At 45.8% G+C, this 16,945-nt stretch overlaps 1 protein-coding gene across 6 annotated transcripts in view; it reads left to right on the plus strand.

Annotated features, from left to right (window-relative positions):
• The window catches only part of LOC144598835 (MAP7 domain-containing protein 2-like), a 76,513-nt gene that overhangs the window by 6,383 nt on the left and 53,185 nt on the right, over positions 1-16,945 (plus strand). For all 6 annotated transcript variants that reach the window (XM_078409317.1, XM_078409314.1, XM_078409319.1 and 3 more), the window contains exon 4: positions 15,983-16,097. In XM_078409317.1, coding sequence (XP_078265443.1) covers positions 15,983-16,097 — 115 coding nt within the window. The remainder of the gene's footprint in view (positions 1-15,982; positions 16,098-16,945) is intronic.

Here is a 16,945-nt window from a genome sequence, read left to right on the forward strand (position 1 = left end):
TTCTCTGGAGTGTCGGAGCTGAGGAGAAACCTGATGAAAGAATATAAATTTGACAGTCAGAACCTTTGTCCCAGGGTAGTAATGCCAAACACTAGAGGGCACAACTTCAAGGTGAGAGGGGGGAAGTTTAAAGGAGCTTTGTGGGGCAAGTGTTTTTCAGAGGGTGGTTGATACCTGGAAGGTGCTGCCATGGGAGGTAGTGGAAGCAGATACAATATTAGTGTTTAAGAGGCATTCGGACAGATGCATGTAATGGAGGGATAGGGTTCATGTGCAGGCAGATGTGCAGCTAAGTTTGTATCATGTATCATATCACACCTTAGCAGAGACATTTTAGGGCATCTGTTTCTATGCTGCACTGTTCTGTGTTCAATACTCTATGTTTTGTCCAAACTCTTCGTTATTCTATACCCTTCCATCATATCTCCCTCAACTTTTCTTCAAAGAAAGTAGTCCCTGTCTCTCCATTCTTTCCCTACAACTGTGTTTGGTCACACCACAAACTATTCCCATAGACCTCCTCTGGACCCTCCACACCCTTCCCACAATGATGCCGCTAGAACTGAACACAGAGATGATGGCTTCAGTCCTTCCAATCTGTGTTTATCCAGTGCAGTCTTATGAGGGAGAGGTGGTAGTGAGGGAGGGGCTGGGAGTTGGACATATAAGAATGAGTACCACAGATAGAAATTTGGTGCCACTGGAGGAACTGTATTTGGGAACGAGAGGAGAAGCTATTGCAAACTGCCCCATGAAAAGATTGTGTCCAATAGCGTTACTTCACTTCCCATTGAAGTTCCATGGCAGAACCATCCCTGGGCCCCTCACTGTCAACATCCTGGCAGCCACCATTGATGAGAAACCCACCTATAATAGCTACATGTATACTGTAGCAAGAATAAAACTGCTTGTCCTGGAATCTGTATTCTCTAGTGTCTGCATAAATATTTGCCTGCAAAAATGTAGGTACCTTGGCAGTAACAGGAGATCGGAGGCTGGGGTTCCTCCAGTGAGTGTCTCACCTTCTGAAACCCCAAGGAACTGCCAACATCTGCGAAACACGAATCAGGAGTGTGATTGAGTACTTAAGTCAAACTATTAGAGCAGACACGGACTTTATAAAACACATGCGAGCAATGCAAAGACTAAATTGCATTTATTTTAATGCAGAGTCTGACTAGAAGTGAACATATATCAGGACATGGGATTGTGGCATTGTTGTAACTGCAGAAACTTGAAAACTGGACAGGACTGGCAACTCAATCTTCCAGGGTTTTGAATCTACAGGCATGTATGAGGGTGAGGCGTTGCAATATTATTTATGGACTCTGAACGAGGAAGGATTCCCACAAGATTCTTCAAATGAGGCACAATGGATAGAGCTTTGTGATTCCCCTCCCCCCCCCCCCCAACTATCAGCTCCTCTATTTCCTACTGAGTGTTAGGAGGTCTGTAACACACACCCAGTGGAGAGGTCTAAGTGGAAAATGGTTGTAGCAGCAGGGATTTCAACTTTCTTAATATTAACTGGGGCCATCTTAGTGTGAAGGGTAAAGAGGGGGTGGAAGTTTTAAAATGTCTCCAAGAGAGTTTTACAAGCTGGTATAATAGACAATAGGTGCAGGAGTAGGCCATTCGAGCCAGCACCGCCATTCAATGTGATCATGGCTGATCATTCTCAATCAGTACCCCGTTCCTGCCTTCTCCCCATACCCCCTGACTCTGCTATCCTTAAGAGCTCTATCTGGCTCTCTCTTGAATGCATTCAGAGAATTGGCCTCCACTGCCTTTTGAGGCAGAGAATTCCAGAGATTCACAACTCTCTGACTGAAAAAGTTTTTCCTCATCTCCGTTCTAAATGGCCTACCCCTTATTCTTAAACTGCCCCAACATTGGGAACATGTTTCCTGCCTCTAACGTGTCCAACCCCTTAATAATCTTATATGTTTCGATAAGGTCCCCTCTCATCCTTCTAAATTCCAGTGTATACAAGCCTAGTCGCTCCAGTCTTTCAACATATGACAGTCCCGCCATTCTGGGAATTAACCTAATAAACCTACGCTGCACGCCCTCAATAGCAAGAATATCCTTCCTCAAATTTGGAGACCAAAACTGCACACAGTACTCCAGGTGCGGTCTCACTAGGGCCCTGTACAACTGCAGAAGGACCTCTATAAACAGTCCTACCAAAGAAGGGGCTGTACTGGGCCTAATTTCTGGCAATGGGTGAGGTCTTAAATTAATATTTTTCATTTGCATTCACAGATGAGAAGATAATGGAGACACAAGGAACTTCAGATGGTGGAATTTTGAGTAAAACACAAAGTGCTGGAGTAAAATCAGCAGGTTAGGCAGCATCTCTGGATGGAATGGATAGGCGATGCTTTGGGTCGGCACCCTTCTTCAGACTGACTCAAGTAGGGGGGGAAGTGAGCTTGAAAAGAAATGGATGTGGCACAAAGCCTGTCAAGTGATAGGTGGGTACAGGTGAGGGGAGTGTTTGAATAACAGATCTATGGACAAAGGTTAGATACAAAAAGATGACAAAAGAGTGTCAGATAAGGAGAGAAGCGGAATGAAATGTGAAGTTGGAGGGAGAGATACAGATGAAAAGGGGATAGAAGAGTGAGATACTGGTGGAAATGGGTGCACATTCCTAAGTGGGGCACAGGAAAGAGGGGGAGGGGGAAAAGGAAGGTGTGTTACCTAAAATTGGAGAATTCAATATTAATGCCCGTTGGTTTGTCGGCTTTATCCTTCCTTCTGGAAGGAGGGGGAGTGAGAGGAGGACTGCAGGACACTAGAGGAAATACAGGTGAGGGATCTCTCTTTAATAGCAGGGAAGGAACTACATTTACTAAAGAAAAAGGACATCTCGGACGTCCCAGAGTGGAAAAACTCATCTCGGAAATAGTTACGGTGGATATGGAGAACTTGGGACTCGGGGTATGGCGTCCTTGCAAGAGGGAGAGTGGGAGGAGATGTAGTCAAGGTGTCTCCTGTGATGGAGACAGAGAGATCGAGAAAGGGGAGAGAGGTGTCAGAGTCTAAAATTTATTTAAGGGCTGGGAAGTTAGTGGTAAAGTTAATGAAATTGACAAATTGTGCACGGTTGCAGGAGGCATTAACCCCGATCCAGTCATCAATGTGGCGGTGAAAGAATTGGGGGATGGTGCCAGTGTACCAAGGACTGTTTAACGTAACCACCAAAAAAGCAGGCATTACTGGGTCCTAGGCGAGTCCCCATGGCTACTACCTTTGACTTGAGGAAAGTGCGAGGAGTCAAAGGAGAAGCTGTTCAGGGTGAAGACAAGCTCTGCCAATCTGAGGAGGGAGTCATTGGAAGGAACTGATTGGGTCTCTGTTGAAGGAGGAACCGGAGGCCCTGGCACTTTCCTGGTGGGAGATGGAGGTGTAAAGAGAATGGATGATCATTAGAAAGATGGGGCAATTGAGGCTTCGGAATGGAAAGTTTCTGAAGTGTTGAATAGCGTGTGATGTGTCTCCGATGTAAGTCGGAAGGGACTGGACAGGGGGGTACACGATCGAATCGAGGTCTTTGGAGATGTTTAGATTTTTAGATTTAGAGATACAGCGCGGAAACAGGCCCTTCGGCCCAACGGGTCCGCGCCGCCCAGCGATCCCCGCACATTAACACTATCCTACACACACTAGGGACAATTTTTACATTTGCCCAGCCAATTAATCTACATACCTGCACGCCTTTGAAGTGTGGGAGGAAACCGAAGATCTCGGAGAAAACCCATGCATGTCACGGGGAGAACGTACAAACTCCGTACAGACGGCGCCCGTAGTCAGGATCGATCCTGTGTCTCAGGCGCTGCATTCGCTGTAAGGCAGCAACTCTACCGCTGCGCTACCGTGCCGCCCACCGTGTTCCGTTGGGTAGAAGCAGGCAGAAACAATGGGTCTGCCAGGACAGTCCTGCTTGTGGATTTTAGGAAAGAGATAGAAAAGGGTAGTACAGGGGCTGAAAAACTATAAGATTGGAGCTGTGGAGAGATCACCAGTGGTGATGAGATCAGTAGCGGCCCTGGAGATGTTGGCCTGGTGTTTGTTCATGGGGTCATGGTCAAGGGATAGATATGAGGAGGTGTCCGAGAGCTGGCAACTGGCCACAGCATGGTATAGGTCAGCTTGCCAGACAACCACGGCACCTCCCTTGTCGGCAGGTTTGATAACAATTTTGTGATTATTGCTGAGTTAGCAGAGGGCTGTGCATGCAGAGGGGGTGAAATTGGAGTGGGTAAGGAGAGTGGAAAAATCGAGACGGGTGGTGTCGCACTGGCAGTTGGAAGTAAAAAGTCCAGAGCCGGTAGAAGGCAGGCAGGGGGGGCAGGAGCAGGAGTGTCGGAGACGGGAGGTGATCGTCACTGGGAGGTGAGGGCACCTTATCAGAGAAATGGGCGAAGAGATGAAGGCAACTGAACAAGAGAACGTCATGATGGGATTGGAACTCCTTGAGGTGTTGTCTTAGGGTAACAAAGGTATGACCACTGCTGAGGACAGACAATTCTGCATTAGAGTGGGGGAGGTTGGGGGGTTCGTAAAAACTTGCCAGGGTTCGGACCCAGGCTCTGAGAAGGGCAGAGGAAGGTCTGGGTACCATCGTGGTGAGTGGCATCAGTGGCATGGGCCTGGAAGGCAGTGAGCATCGGCCTTGTTTCCTCTGGCAGCAGAGGCACCAAAGGTCCTGTCCTGGTAGCATCAGGCGGGCGTGCAATCCAGTGGTGGGGCCTGTGGTCTGAGGGTATTCAGAGGCATGGTTGGGTTGTGTAGAGTCAGTGGGGGTCCCAGTCTGTAGGCGGGTGAGTTTGTGATCATTAGTGGAGGTCAGGTGGATAAAGAAGCCTTGATGGAAGGCATGGATAGAGCAGGTTGGATGAAGTGGAGTTGAGGTCCATGGCGTGTCTGGAGGAAGGAGTCCCGGAGCTGAGGGAGCTGTTGGAGAGTGTAGAATGCAGTGCACGGAGTGAGAGCTGTTGCGAGAAACAGTGGATGGAGTGCAGTACCTGGTTCGCCCGAACTACAAGGCCTGGAAATGGAGCTGGAAGCCATGTCCCACAACATGACAGGCAGGTGTTGTGGAAACGCAAGTGGTTGTGGTAGCAAGTCCAGATTCGTAGAACAGGAGAGCAGCAGGAATCACAGAGTGGGAGTAATGAGAGAGTGTCTCACAGAACTCCCTTCAGAGAGAGAACTTCTTTAAAGTAGGTGCACTTTGAGGAGATTTCACAGTGGAGCAGTAAAATGGAGACAAGGAACTATAGATTCTGGAATCTTCAATAAATCAAGATGTGCTGGAATAACTCAGGAGGTCAGGCAGCATCTCTAGAGAAAATAGATGGGTGAAGAATATCCCTGACTGGTTATAGTAGGGGGAAGAAGGATAATGTAGCTGGGGAATTCAGGGAGGAAGACGGTGACCTTCTAGAAATAATTATCATTAAAATGGAGCTATTGGATGTCTTATTGGGGTTAAAAGTGAATAATCCCCAGGACCAGCGAGATGGATTCAAGGCTGTTTTAGGATGCAAGGAACGAGATTGCTGGGAGATTTGTATACAGTATTTTCACAGAAGCATAGCATTCTTATCCAAGAAGGGAAGCAGGGATAACTCATGTATTTACAGGCCAGTGAGTCAAGAGAAGTTATTGGGAGAAATTCTGAGACATGGGAATAACATCCACTTGGAAAGGCTGGGGTTAATCACAGATAGGCAACATGCTTTGTTTCAGGGGAGATCCTGTCTGACCAAATTGAATGAATTTTCTGAGAGATACCAAAAAGTAAGGGCAGTTGCTCGATATAGTCTACGTGGACATCATCCAGGCCTTCAACAAGGTCCCATATGGAAGAGTGGGTCCAACTGGTCCATGGGATCCAGGGAAAGCAGGCAAATTGGATCATAATTGGAATGGATTGATTGGACACACAAAATATTTTGCCCAGAGTGCATGAGGGAATCGAGAACCAGAGGGCATAGGTTTAAGGTGAAGGAAGAAAGATTTATAGAAATCTGAGGGTTCATTTTTTCACATAAAAGGTGGTGTGTGTATGGAACAAACTGCCAGATGTGATAGTTGAGACAGGAACTATCGCAACAATTAGACAGGTAATGGATAGGACAGGTTTAGAGGGATATGGGCAAAACGCAGGCGAGTGGGACTAGTGTAGATGGGACATGTTGGTCGGTGTGGGCAAGTAGGGCCAAAGGGCTTGATTCCACACGGTGTGACTCTATGGCTATGTGTCTATACAAGTGTATGTATGATATGGACAAATATGGGTAGTGTAGATAAGTACAATGGTTGGCATGGAGATGGTAGGCTGGAAAGGGAGTGTATGAGTCATGATCCAATGACTCTCTACTTGCTTAGGTGAGTACAGTGCCATCACTTCTCAAGAAGCTGAACACCATCCAGGTCTAAGGATCTTGCTAAACTGGTACACTGCCCACCTGCCCTAAAGTAGTTGAGAAGACAAATGTATGATGGCCTGAGGCTTTGAATACTGTAGAAATTATATTGTATTGCAATTATGTGAGCTCGGTGAGATGTGGAGAACATAGAACAGCACACGAACGGGACCTTTGACCCACCTGTCTTCCCACAGCCTCTGTAGCTCCAGAGTAAAAAATCCCAGTTTGCCCAACCTCTCCTTATAGCTAATACCCTCTAATTCAGGTAGCATCCTGATGAAACTGCAGGTCAAAGCTTTAAACTAAATTGTGGAGTGGTGGGGGCGGTCAACAGAATAGAAAGGTAGGGCTAAAGTTAACGGGAAGGAGATCACAATAGAGGTTACTGAAATCTCCAGTACAAGAAATGGGTCAGGAAGGGGTCTACTGAAAGGGTAAAAAGACCCTGATGGGAGATATGTACAGGCCTCCGAATAGTAGTCAGGATGTCGGGCACTAATAACACCTGGAAACAAAAAAGGCATTTAAGAAAGGCAATGTTACAGTGGCCGTAATTGACTTCAATACTCAAGTAGACTGGGAAAATCAGGTTGGTACTGGATCTCAAGAGAAGAAATTTGTAGAATGCCTACGAGATGGCTTCTTAGAGCAGCTTGAGGTTGAGCCCACTAGGGAAAAGGCAATTCTGGATTTGGTGTTGTGGAATGAACCAGACTTGATTAGGGAGCTGAAGGTGAAGGAACCCCTAGGAGGCAGTGATAATAATATGATAAAATTCATCCTGCCATTTGAGAGAGAGAAGCTGAAATTAGATGTATTGGTATTACTGTTGAGTACAGTTAACTACAGAGGCACGAGGGAGGAGCTGACTAAAGTTGATTGGAAGAGAACCCAAGCAGGAATGACGGTGGAGCAGCAATGGTAGGGGTTTCTGGAAGTAATTTGGAAAATGCAGGATCTTTTAATCCCAAAGAGGAAAAAAACATACCAAAGGGAGAATGAGGGCTCCGTGGCTGACAAAGGAAGTCAAATATAGCAAAAGGCAAAACAGAAGGCATATAACATAGCAAAGATTAGTGGGAACCAAGAGGATTGGGAAGCATTTAAAAACCAACAGAAGGCAACTAAAAAAGCAATAGGGGGCAAAAGATAAAATATTAAGGTAGTCTAGCCAATAATGTAAAAGAGGATGCCAAAAGATTTTACAGATCTATAAAGAGTAAAAGAGAGGCAAGAGTGAACATAGGACCACTTAAAAATGACGATGGAGAAGTAGTAATGGGGAATAAAGAAATGGCAGATGAATCGAATAAGTCTTTTGTGACAGTCTTCACAGTGAAAGTGGAGAGAAATGGGCAGACCACATTTCGAGTTGGGACACTTGGGACACTTCATCTTGACCTAAAGCATTTCCTTCCATAGATGCTGCCTGACCCTCTGAGTTCCTCCGGCGGTTTGTTTTTTGCTCTAGGTCTGAGCATCTGCAGTGTCTTGTGTCTCCATCTTTCAAAGATGTGCAGTGGTTGACAGATTACTGCTCAATTTTCTGAGTAATCACTACATGCTATTACTTAATGCTGAAGCAAGCCAGCAGTTGCAGTGAAGAGGGCTGTGACTGAACTGATCCAGTCTCACTGCAAAGTCATATTTAGACAATTACCAGCTTATTAAACACAGAGTGATTTGCTTTTTCCAGAAATCTATAATGAAATGTGAAGTAATAAACCCATGAGAATGTCAAATGAGACATGAAGACAGAAAAGAACAAGCATTGGCTGTTTATGACTATTTTCCAAAGCGACTGCCTGAGGCAGGGAAGTTTGTCAATTTTCCGTGCTAGTGCTGCTCAGCAGCATTGCAGTGTGTGTGTGTCGGGCAGGCCTGCTACAATGCAGCTGCTTCATTTATGTCAGCACTTGGTCGCCCATTACATTTTTTCTAACGCATGAAATCTGTCGTGTTTAAGGTTTTGTTAAATTTATTTTTTAGTGAGGATGATGCTTAGCTCTACCAGTTAGAACGCCCAAGATGCTGAGGCAAATTTCTGCATAATACCTACCCTGAAGACTGAGTTGTGTCTGCCTTTATATGACTGGGAGGATGCTGATATCTAATGTTTGACTAGAACTGCAGATGCTGGTTTAAATTGAAGATAGACACAAAATGGTGGAGTAACTCAGCGGGACAGGCAGCATCTCTGACTGAAGAAGAGTCTTGACCCGAAACGTCACCCATTCCTTCTCTCCAGAAATGCTGCCTGTCCCGCTGAGTTACTGCAGCATTTTGTGTCTATCTTCTAATGTTTGACATCTCTGTATGAGATGTCAGGCAGAGGATTTCATAGCATCGTTTTGAGGAATAGTTCATTAGTTACCACCGCCCTGCACAGTACTTATCTTTCTGTCAACCTAATATAAACTGTGTGATAATTTACTGCATTACTTTTGTGCCAAATTGGGCTGTTATATTTCTATATTTCACACCAGCCCACTTTAAATGGGACAGTGCTTGAAAGCAAGTCAAGTCTACTTAAGGAGGGCAGGTGCAAAGGAGAAGGGGATATCTTATTCTAGTTCCTGTCTTCCTGCCATTTGCTCTGAGAGTGTGAATGCTCAGACTGCATGCAGAGACCTTCATATTTTCTTCTGTATAAACCCGAGTGCAGTGCTTTGGGTGCAGAGTTCCAGAATCTGTTCCAGTAATGTAGCGTGCGGGAGATGTGTGCTGTTCAGCTGAGTACAGCCGCCTTTCTTTTACTCCTCCTGGTTCTCCCTGCTGGCAAAGCAGTACTATGGCAACCGACGGCAGAGAAATCAAAGAATTGCACGACTCAATTGACTACTGCTGAGGCTATTGGAAGTGCTGTTGGGGAACAGAGGGAAAGGATTTTGTATTTCAAGAATATGCTGACTTTGTTGCCCTGCTATTCAGTTGCTTTGGTTCCCTTTCCTGATCTGTGACTTTAACAGCACATTATTGATTGTGTCCAGTACCTGTATTGCTCCAGATAAGGTCACAATGTAATGCCAGGAACTGTAAGAACATCGCTGCTGAGACAGCGCTAAAATCATTCATTAATTCTGTGGCAACAAGACACAGCTCCTTCCTCATAAACTCCAAGGGAGCATAAAACAATAGAATGACGCAGCGACTTTACCCCCAATACCTACACCAGTCAGCAAGCAGCTGCTGTTTAATGCATGGACGTCGAACAACACATGAAAGGGCCCTTCGGTCCAACATGTCCATGCCAACCAAGATGCCCCACCAGCTTAGTTCCATTCACCTGCATTTTGCCAATATCCCTCAACAACTGTCCTATACATGTACCTGTCCGTGTCGTATTTAAATGTCTTTTAAATAATGCTATTGTACTTGCCTGAACAACTTCAACAGGCAGCTCATTCCGTAAACCACCACCCTTGTTATCAAGGGTGGAACTGTAGATGCTGGTTTAAACAGAAAATAGACACAAAAAGCTGGAGCAACTCAGTGGGTCAGACAGCATCTGTGGAGAAAAGGAATAGGCAACGTTTCGGGTTGAGACCCTTCTTCAGACTTGAGAGTCGGGGGAGAGGGAGTCTAGAGGTATGGAAGGTGTGGAAACTGTCAGAGTGAAGCCCAACTCAAATTGGAGGAACAGCACCTCATATTTCGCTTGGACAGCTTACAACACAACGGTATGAGAATTGATTTCTCTAACCAAGTAACCTTTGCTTTCCCTCTTTCTCCATCCCTTTTCCACCCTAGTGGTCTGACTAGTTTTACTGTCCTGGTTAATTTTATTGATTGTATGCCTCCTTGTCACCTTCCCTTCAGCTAACAATGAACCATTCTACATTTCCTTATCAGCATCTGCTTTGATTTGTTGTTTTCACACCTTCCATATCTCTCAACTCCCTCTCACCTGACTCTCAGACTGAAGAGTCTCGACCCAAAACGTCACCTATTCCTTTTCTCCAGAGATGCTGTCTGACCCGCTGAGTTGCTCCAGCTTTTTGTGTCTACCATCTTTATCATGCTGTTCCAGCATAGTTTTCTACATCTCTCCTGTTCATGCTCATCTCCCTCTGGTCCTCCTCATGATAGATCTGCTGCCACTACCAAACCGTGTCCACCCTCTCCCAGCTTCTACCACCACTTATGTAATTTAATCTCTCTCAGCTAGCACTACTATAAACATTCCCTTTGATCCCTCCACCCCTCTCCCTTCTTTCCAACTTAAAACAAGATTGATTTCAAAATTTTCCCAGTTCTAATCTAATGTGTTTGGTGTGAAACATTAACTTGGTCTCTCTCTTCACAAATGCTTCCTAACCCATGGACTATTTCTTGTTTAAATTTTGATTGGGAAGTTTGCAGGTTCAGTCTTTACAGTGGGATGACTGATTTCCCCCTTGGCAGTGCTGGGGTCTGATCGCTATTCAGGAACGCATGAACCAGATCAGCCCATTCTGCCCCTCAAGCCTCTCTCAGCAGGCTACAAGCTCCATACATGCCTTGAATCTTAACCTGGCATGTTTCACCTTTTATCAACGTGAGCTCAGGCAAAGTGCTTGTGTCTGTATTGTCAGTGGCGTTCAGTTCAGCACCAGCTGTCCACTCACCGACCAAGATTGCTTCTAGCTCCCACTGTGCTCCAGTTTGCATCTCATCTTTCAACGTCGTACAGTGGGTTGGTCTCCCGGTCTCTCCCACCTTCTGTTCTGATGGTTGTGCCTCAACCTTTGTAGACCCTCAGCTCCAAACTCCTTCCGTTAATCTCTTAACCACTTTACTTTTCTGCCGCATTAAGACACTCCTTGAAACCTAATTCTTTATTGAAGATCACATTAAAACACTCCTTGAAACCTGATTCTTTAATGAAGATTATCTTCCCTTGCATTTTTCCTTATGGAGTTCAGTCTCAAATTTTGTGAGATAATTACTGCCTTAGAGAGGAATGGGTTGGTGGATTGCTCTGAGAGCTGGCATAGATTCAGTGGGTTGAGTGGTAAACGTTTGTGTCATTAGGAAATATGGAGTGGTGCGAGGACAGGTGGAACTTTAACAGGTCCCAGAGATGTGTGGATTGGGAGATTAATTGGTCTGAAAATTGTTCTGAATGTGGGTAGAGGCAGAAGCAGGTGAATGGGGAGATGTAGCACAGCTTCTTGTGTTCACTCTGTCCATAACAACCATCATACACGACTGTACACTTACTCTCCCCACTTTCCCACAAACTCCCCAGACTCTGCCTCTCACTTACTCACTAGGAGTAATTTACAGTGGTTAATTAACTCACTACCAAACCGCACATCGATGGGATGTGGGAGGAAAAGGAGCACCCGGGGAAAACCCACACAGCTATGGTGGGGGAACTTGCAGGCTCCACACAGACAGCACCCGAGGTCAGGATCGAACCCTGGTCTCTGCCACTGCAAGGCAGCAGCTCTACCCACTGTGCCACGTGTTGATTGGCCTGTGAAAGGTAACGGGCTATAGGAATAGGTGGGGTAACGGGACCAATGTGATTGCACTGAGGGCTAGCACAGACTTGCTGGGCTGAATGTGCCAGAAGAAAATATAAAAGGAAGTAATGTATTATTTTTGCCGAGGAAGAATACATTTTCTGTGGTCATTTGTTGTTTTGAATTCTAACCAACCAAGTAAAAGCAGGCACTCGAGTACAGTGTCCTGACGGTTCTCTTAACACACAGGCCCTGAAGTGAAAGCTGAGTGCTTCTTCACTGCTGACAGTGAAACCTTATCCACTACTAGCCTATTCAGACCCATTCTCCATCTGCTTCCCAAACCATGGCAACCATGTCCCCCCGACAGTGGAAGGACACAGTGCATCCTCGCTGTCACTGAACTATGCCGACAAGTGCAGTGACACTGGAACACACAAGCAGTCATTCCCAGCCTGTTATTCCTAAAAGAGTGGGCCCCAGACCTGGGGGTGGAGGGGTGTAATGTGAGTGGTGCCCCCTGCTGCTATGGCTGAGCTCAGTGATGTTGGTGGCTAGGTTGTCGAGCACATCTGTTGCTATTGATGTCAAGTCAAGTCAAGTCAATTTTATTTGTATAGCACATTTAAAAACAACCCACGTTGACCAAAGTGCTGCACATCTGATTAGGAAAAAAAAAAGAAACATATGTGCAGGCGCTCCCGGTAACAGTGAAGCAAAGTTCAGTCCGGATACCCTGCTGGCACCCAGGAGTCCGTCCCTCTCCTCCGTACCTGACACCCAAGTCCTTCTCAGGGGTAGAGGGTGTGGGTGATGCTGGTGCAGATGCTACTTGTTATGTGGGAAGTGCTCGAGCAGCACTGGAACACAGCTTCCCCTGCCCCCGTTGCTGGTAGTGGACACCTTCCAGAAGTTTCCGCTGGAAGAAGCTGAGTGTGCTTGCCCAGAGTACAGGCGCAGAGAGTGACAGCAGGACTGGGGTGGCTTGTTGCTGTGGACCAGAGGGTCAGGAGTTGGACCAGCAGTCTGGTTCGGCTACATATTGGGAGGGGTGATGTGTAAGGGTGGACAGGAGGGACCTGAGTGCAGTCAAATGGAGAGCTGAGGACTTGAGAAGGGAGGGTAAATGCTGAGGGCTCAGGATTGGAGAAGGGAGGCCGTGTAATAGTGTCTCATGGGAGGGGGCAAGGGGAGGAAGGTGTTGTGCAAGTTGTGGAGGTCCTTGGTAAGGTTTGTGTGTTTGTTACCCTCCCTACATACTCTTGACAACCTGGTGGTGAGCTGCTATCTTTGAGCGCTAGGGTCGGTGTGTGCAGGTGCTCCCGGGGACAGTGAAGCTGTGTTCAATCCAGATACCCTGCTGGCACCCATGCCTCTCCTGAGTACCTGACACCCATGTCCATCTCAGGGGTAGAGGACACAGATGTGGGTGATTCCAGTGCAGATGCCTTGATGAATTGTTGCAGGACCTTCCATGGACAGTGCCTACTACAACCATGGTCTGTGAGAAAAGGAGGGAGTAGATGTTTAGGGCGGAGACACAAAAGACTGAAGACCCTGGAATCTGGTGCAAAAAAAAAAACTGTTGGAGGACCTCAACGGGTCAGGCAGCACCTTTGGAGGTGAAGGGATGATTCACCTCTACCCCATTGTGGACATTGGACTTTGTCTCTGAAACTGATTCGTTACAATGCTGAGAACTATATTTTGCACTGTATCTTGCCCTGTGCTCTATGTATTGTACTTGAGTTTGGCTTGATTGCATCTATGTTTTTTTACATCCGATGTGTTTAGATAGCACCCAAAACAATGTTTTTCGCTGTACCTCTGGACAAGTGACAATAATAAACCTAAACCTAAAGACTCCTGGTCAAGACCCTATGTCAGGACAGGGTGAATTAGGGCAGGCTGCTTTGTCCTGGTGAACCAGCGAGCTGTGTCCTGCAATGACATTTGGAAATGCTGGTGCAGGATTCCCAAAAAGTTAATCTGGAAGTCGAATCGGTGGTAAGGAAGGCAAACGCAATGCTAGCAATTATTTCAAGAGGGCTAGAATACAAAAACAGGGATGTAATGCCGAGGCTCTATAAGGTGCTGGTCAGGCTGCATTTGGAGTTTTGTGAGCAATTTTGGGCCCCGTATCTGTGGAAGGATGTGCTGGCTCTGGAGAGAGCTCAGAAGAGGTTGACAAGAATGATCCCAGGAATGAGTGCATTAACATGTGATGAGCATTTGACGGCACTGGGCCTGTACCCGCTGGAGTTTAGAAGAATGAGGAGGGTCCTCATTCAAATGTACCGAATAGTGAAAGGCTTGGATAGAGTGGATGTGTTTCCATTAGTGGGAGAGTCTTGGACTAGAGGTTGTTGCCTCAGAATTAAAATACGTTCCATTAGGAAGGAGATGAGGAGGAATTTCTTTAGTCAGAGGGTGGTGAATCTGTGGAATTCTTTGCCACAGCAGGCTGTGGAGGCCAAGTCAATTGATATTTTTAAGGCAGATTCACATGGAAACATAGAAAATAGGTGCAGGAGTAGGCCATTTGGCCCTTCAAGCCATTCAATATGATCATGGCTGATCATCCAAAATCTGTACCCAGTTCCTGCTTTTTCCCCATTTCTCTTGATTCCTTTAGCCCCAAGAGCTAAATCTAACTCTCTTGAAAACATCCAGTGAATTGGCCTCCACTGCCTTCTGTGGCAGAGAATTCCACAGATTCACACCTCTCTGGGTGAAAATGTTTTTCCTCATCTCAGTCATAAATGGCCTTCCCCTTTTTCTTAAACTGTGACCCCTGGTTCTGGACTCCCCCAACAGGCACCTAGCCTGTCCAATCCCTTAAGAATTTTATATGTTTCTGTAAGATCCCCTCTCATCCTTCTAAATTCCAGTCAATACAAGCCCAGTTGACCCATTCTATCATCATATGTCAGTCACGCCATCCCGGGAATTAACCTGGTGAACCTGCGCAAGATAGATTCTTGATTAGTACATGTGTCAGAGGTTATGGGGGGAAAGCAGGAGAATGGGGTTAGGAGGGAGAGATAGATCAGCCCTGATTGAAGGGTGCAGTAGACTTGATAGGCAAAATAGCCCAATTCTGCTCCTATCACATGACTATATGACCTCCATGAACAGTGCCTGCTTACTCACCCGACCAATATTCATTTGGAGCCTCGTCCCATATCCAGTCTTGAAGATTCCATTCAGTGCATGAATCCTACCTCACGGTGTGAACTTACTCTAGGTGCGACACAACTTGCACAACATTAGCACACACCCTACCTCTGTGCAAATCAGTCTGAACCCTTACACTCTGCATCGCCCACAGTAGGAATAAATCACCTCTAGATCTTCAAGGTGACTGATGTGCAATGTGCTTTTATATAAACTGTATCCAGTAAGATGATGAATAGTTTAGTACTATTCAAAATGTTATGTTTACATCAATAATAGACATATTTATGTTTATTTTCATTGGAAAATGTAATTACTTACAAATGCAGTCAGCCAGCATGACAGTGCAGTGCCATTGTCTGTCGTAGATGTGCACAGTCTGGGCAGTTTGGCTAGCATTTATGCTAAGGATTTCAGTCAGTGATTCAGCTATTGATCCCCTGCACTAAGTTCTCCCCATCGCCCTGCGGCTCCTGCTTCTTGGAGCATTATTCATGGGCAGATGCAGTCAGAATCTCCAATGATGTTCAAACCTATGAGAGCAGGTGCTGCTGATGATGTAAAGTGCTATTTGCATAGTTCAGCATCCTGTACCCAGGTCCTACTCTTGAGTATGGTTACATCGTCGGGAGGTTTACAATGGTATGTTTTTGCTGCCTGTTTTATGCTGAAAATTCTGGAAGCTTCCTAGCTTTTACTAATTGAATGCATTAGGTTGTAATTTTGCACAATAATTTTCTAATAGCGGTGAGTCCTGATGTTTGTTTTAGTCTAACAGGGCTGACAGGGTGTGACACAGGGCTGACAGGGTGTGACAGGGCTACTAACAGGGTGTACACATTGTGAAAGTGCATTGTGAATCCACTGATGCTGGAGATGGTGTGGTCGTTTGTCTGTTGCATTCAATGCTAGGAGCGTCACGAAGGAATGATGCGTCGCACTTTAGAACGTAACCAACAGTTAGAACAGCGACAGAAGAGGTGGTCGTGGGGAGGAACAGCATCCACGGGGACTGGAACCAGAGATGGTGAGTTAAACACACTCACTGCATTGCAGCTTCTAAAACAACAGGAAACTGTGCCCCTCGGCTGAGAGTTCTGTGTTCTCACACCACTTAAGCCATTCCTCCGTAGAATGCAGCAGCTGATTTCAGTAAGCAAAGCAAGCTTATGAAGGAGGGACCTCGCCCTTCTCCTCTCTCTCTCCATCCGGCTTATTTTCATGTGGATTTCTTGTCTTCGCTCGGCAATAACATTCAGCTCGATTCTGCAATCTGCAGCAAAAGCTTTTATCTGGTTCAGGCAGTCAGATAAAAATTAGGGAAGGGATATCTAAATATAGGAAGCTAATTAAGTGTAGGACTGCGTTTGGTTATATGGGCCAGATATATAAAAGTGATTCTTCAGTCAATAATGATCTTTCTTTCAAAATGGTTTTTACAGCAATATGATTTTTTTTCTTAATTCTGCTATCTACAAGGATTGTCTTTCTGAAACATTTAATCACTGACTTATCAAACTATGCCAGAATCGTGCAGAAGAAAATATCTTATGTATTTGATCACCTTGAACTCGGAACTTCGCACATTTTAAGCTTATAATTGTCAGCCCAGGCAGATTGTGAAGCCCAGACAATTGGTGCAATTCCCTCTGCAGTATTTCCTGTACCGAGAGAGATCAATTTCCCCCGGACCGCTCCTCAGTAAACCTTACACTGCTGAGGCATAAAGGAACATTTGGTGAATTATATACGAGATGAGGGCCAGCTCTGAGATAACATACTGCAAATAATCCTGGTATTGAGGACATTGTGGCAGGGCCTCGATTTATTTGTCATACGATATCTCAAAGTATTATTTCCTGTAAGTAATAATTC

This window comes from Rhinoraja longicauda, chromosome 12 (genome assembly GCF_053455715.1).
Source record: "Rhinoraja longicauda isolate Sanriku21f chromosome 12, sRhiLon1.1, whole genome shotgun sequence".
In the NCBI taxonomy this organism is placed as follows: Eukaryota; Metazoa; Chordata; class Chondrichthyes; order Rajiformes; family Arhynchobatidae; genus Rhinoraja; species Rhinoraja longicauda.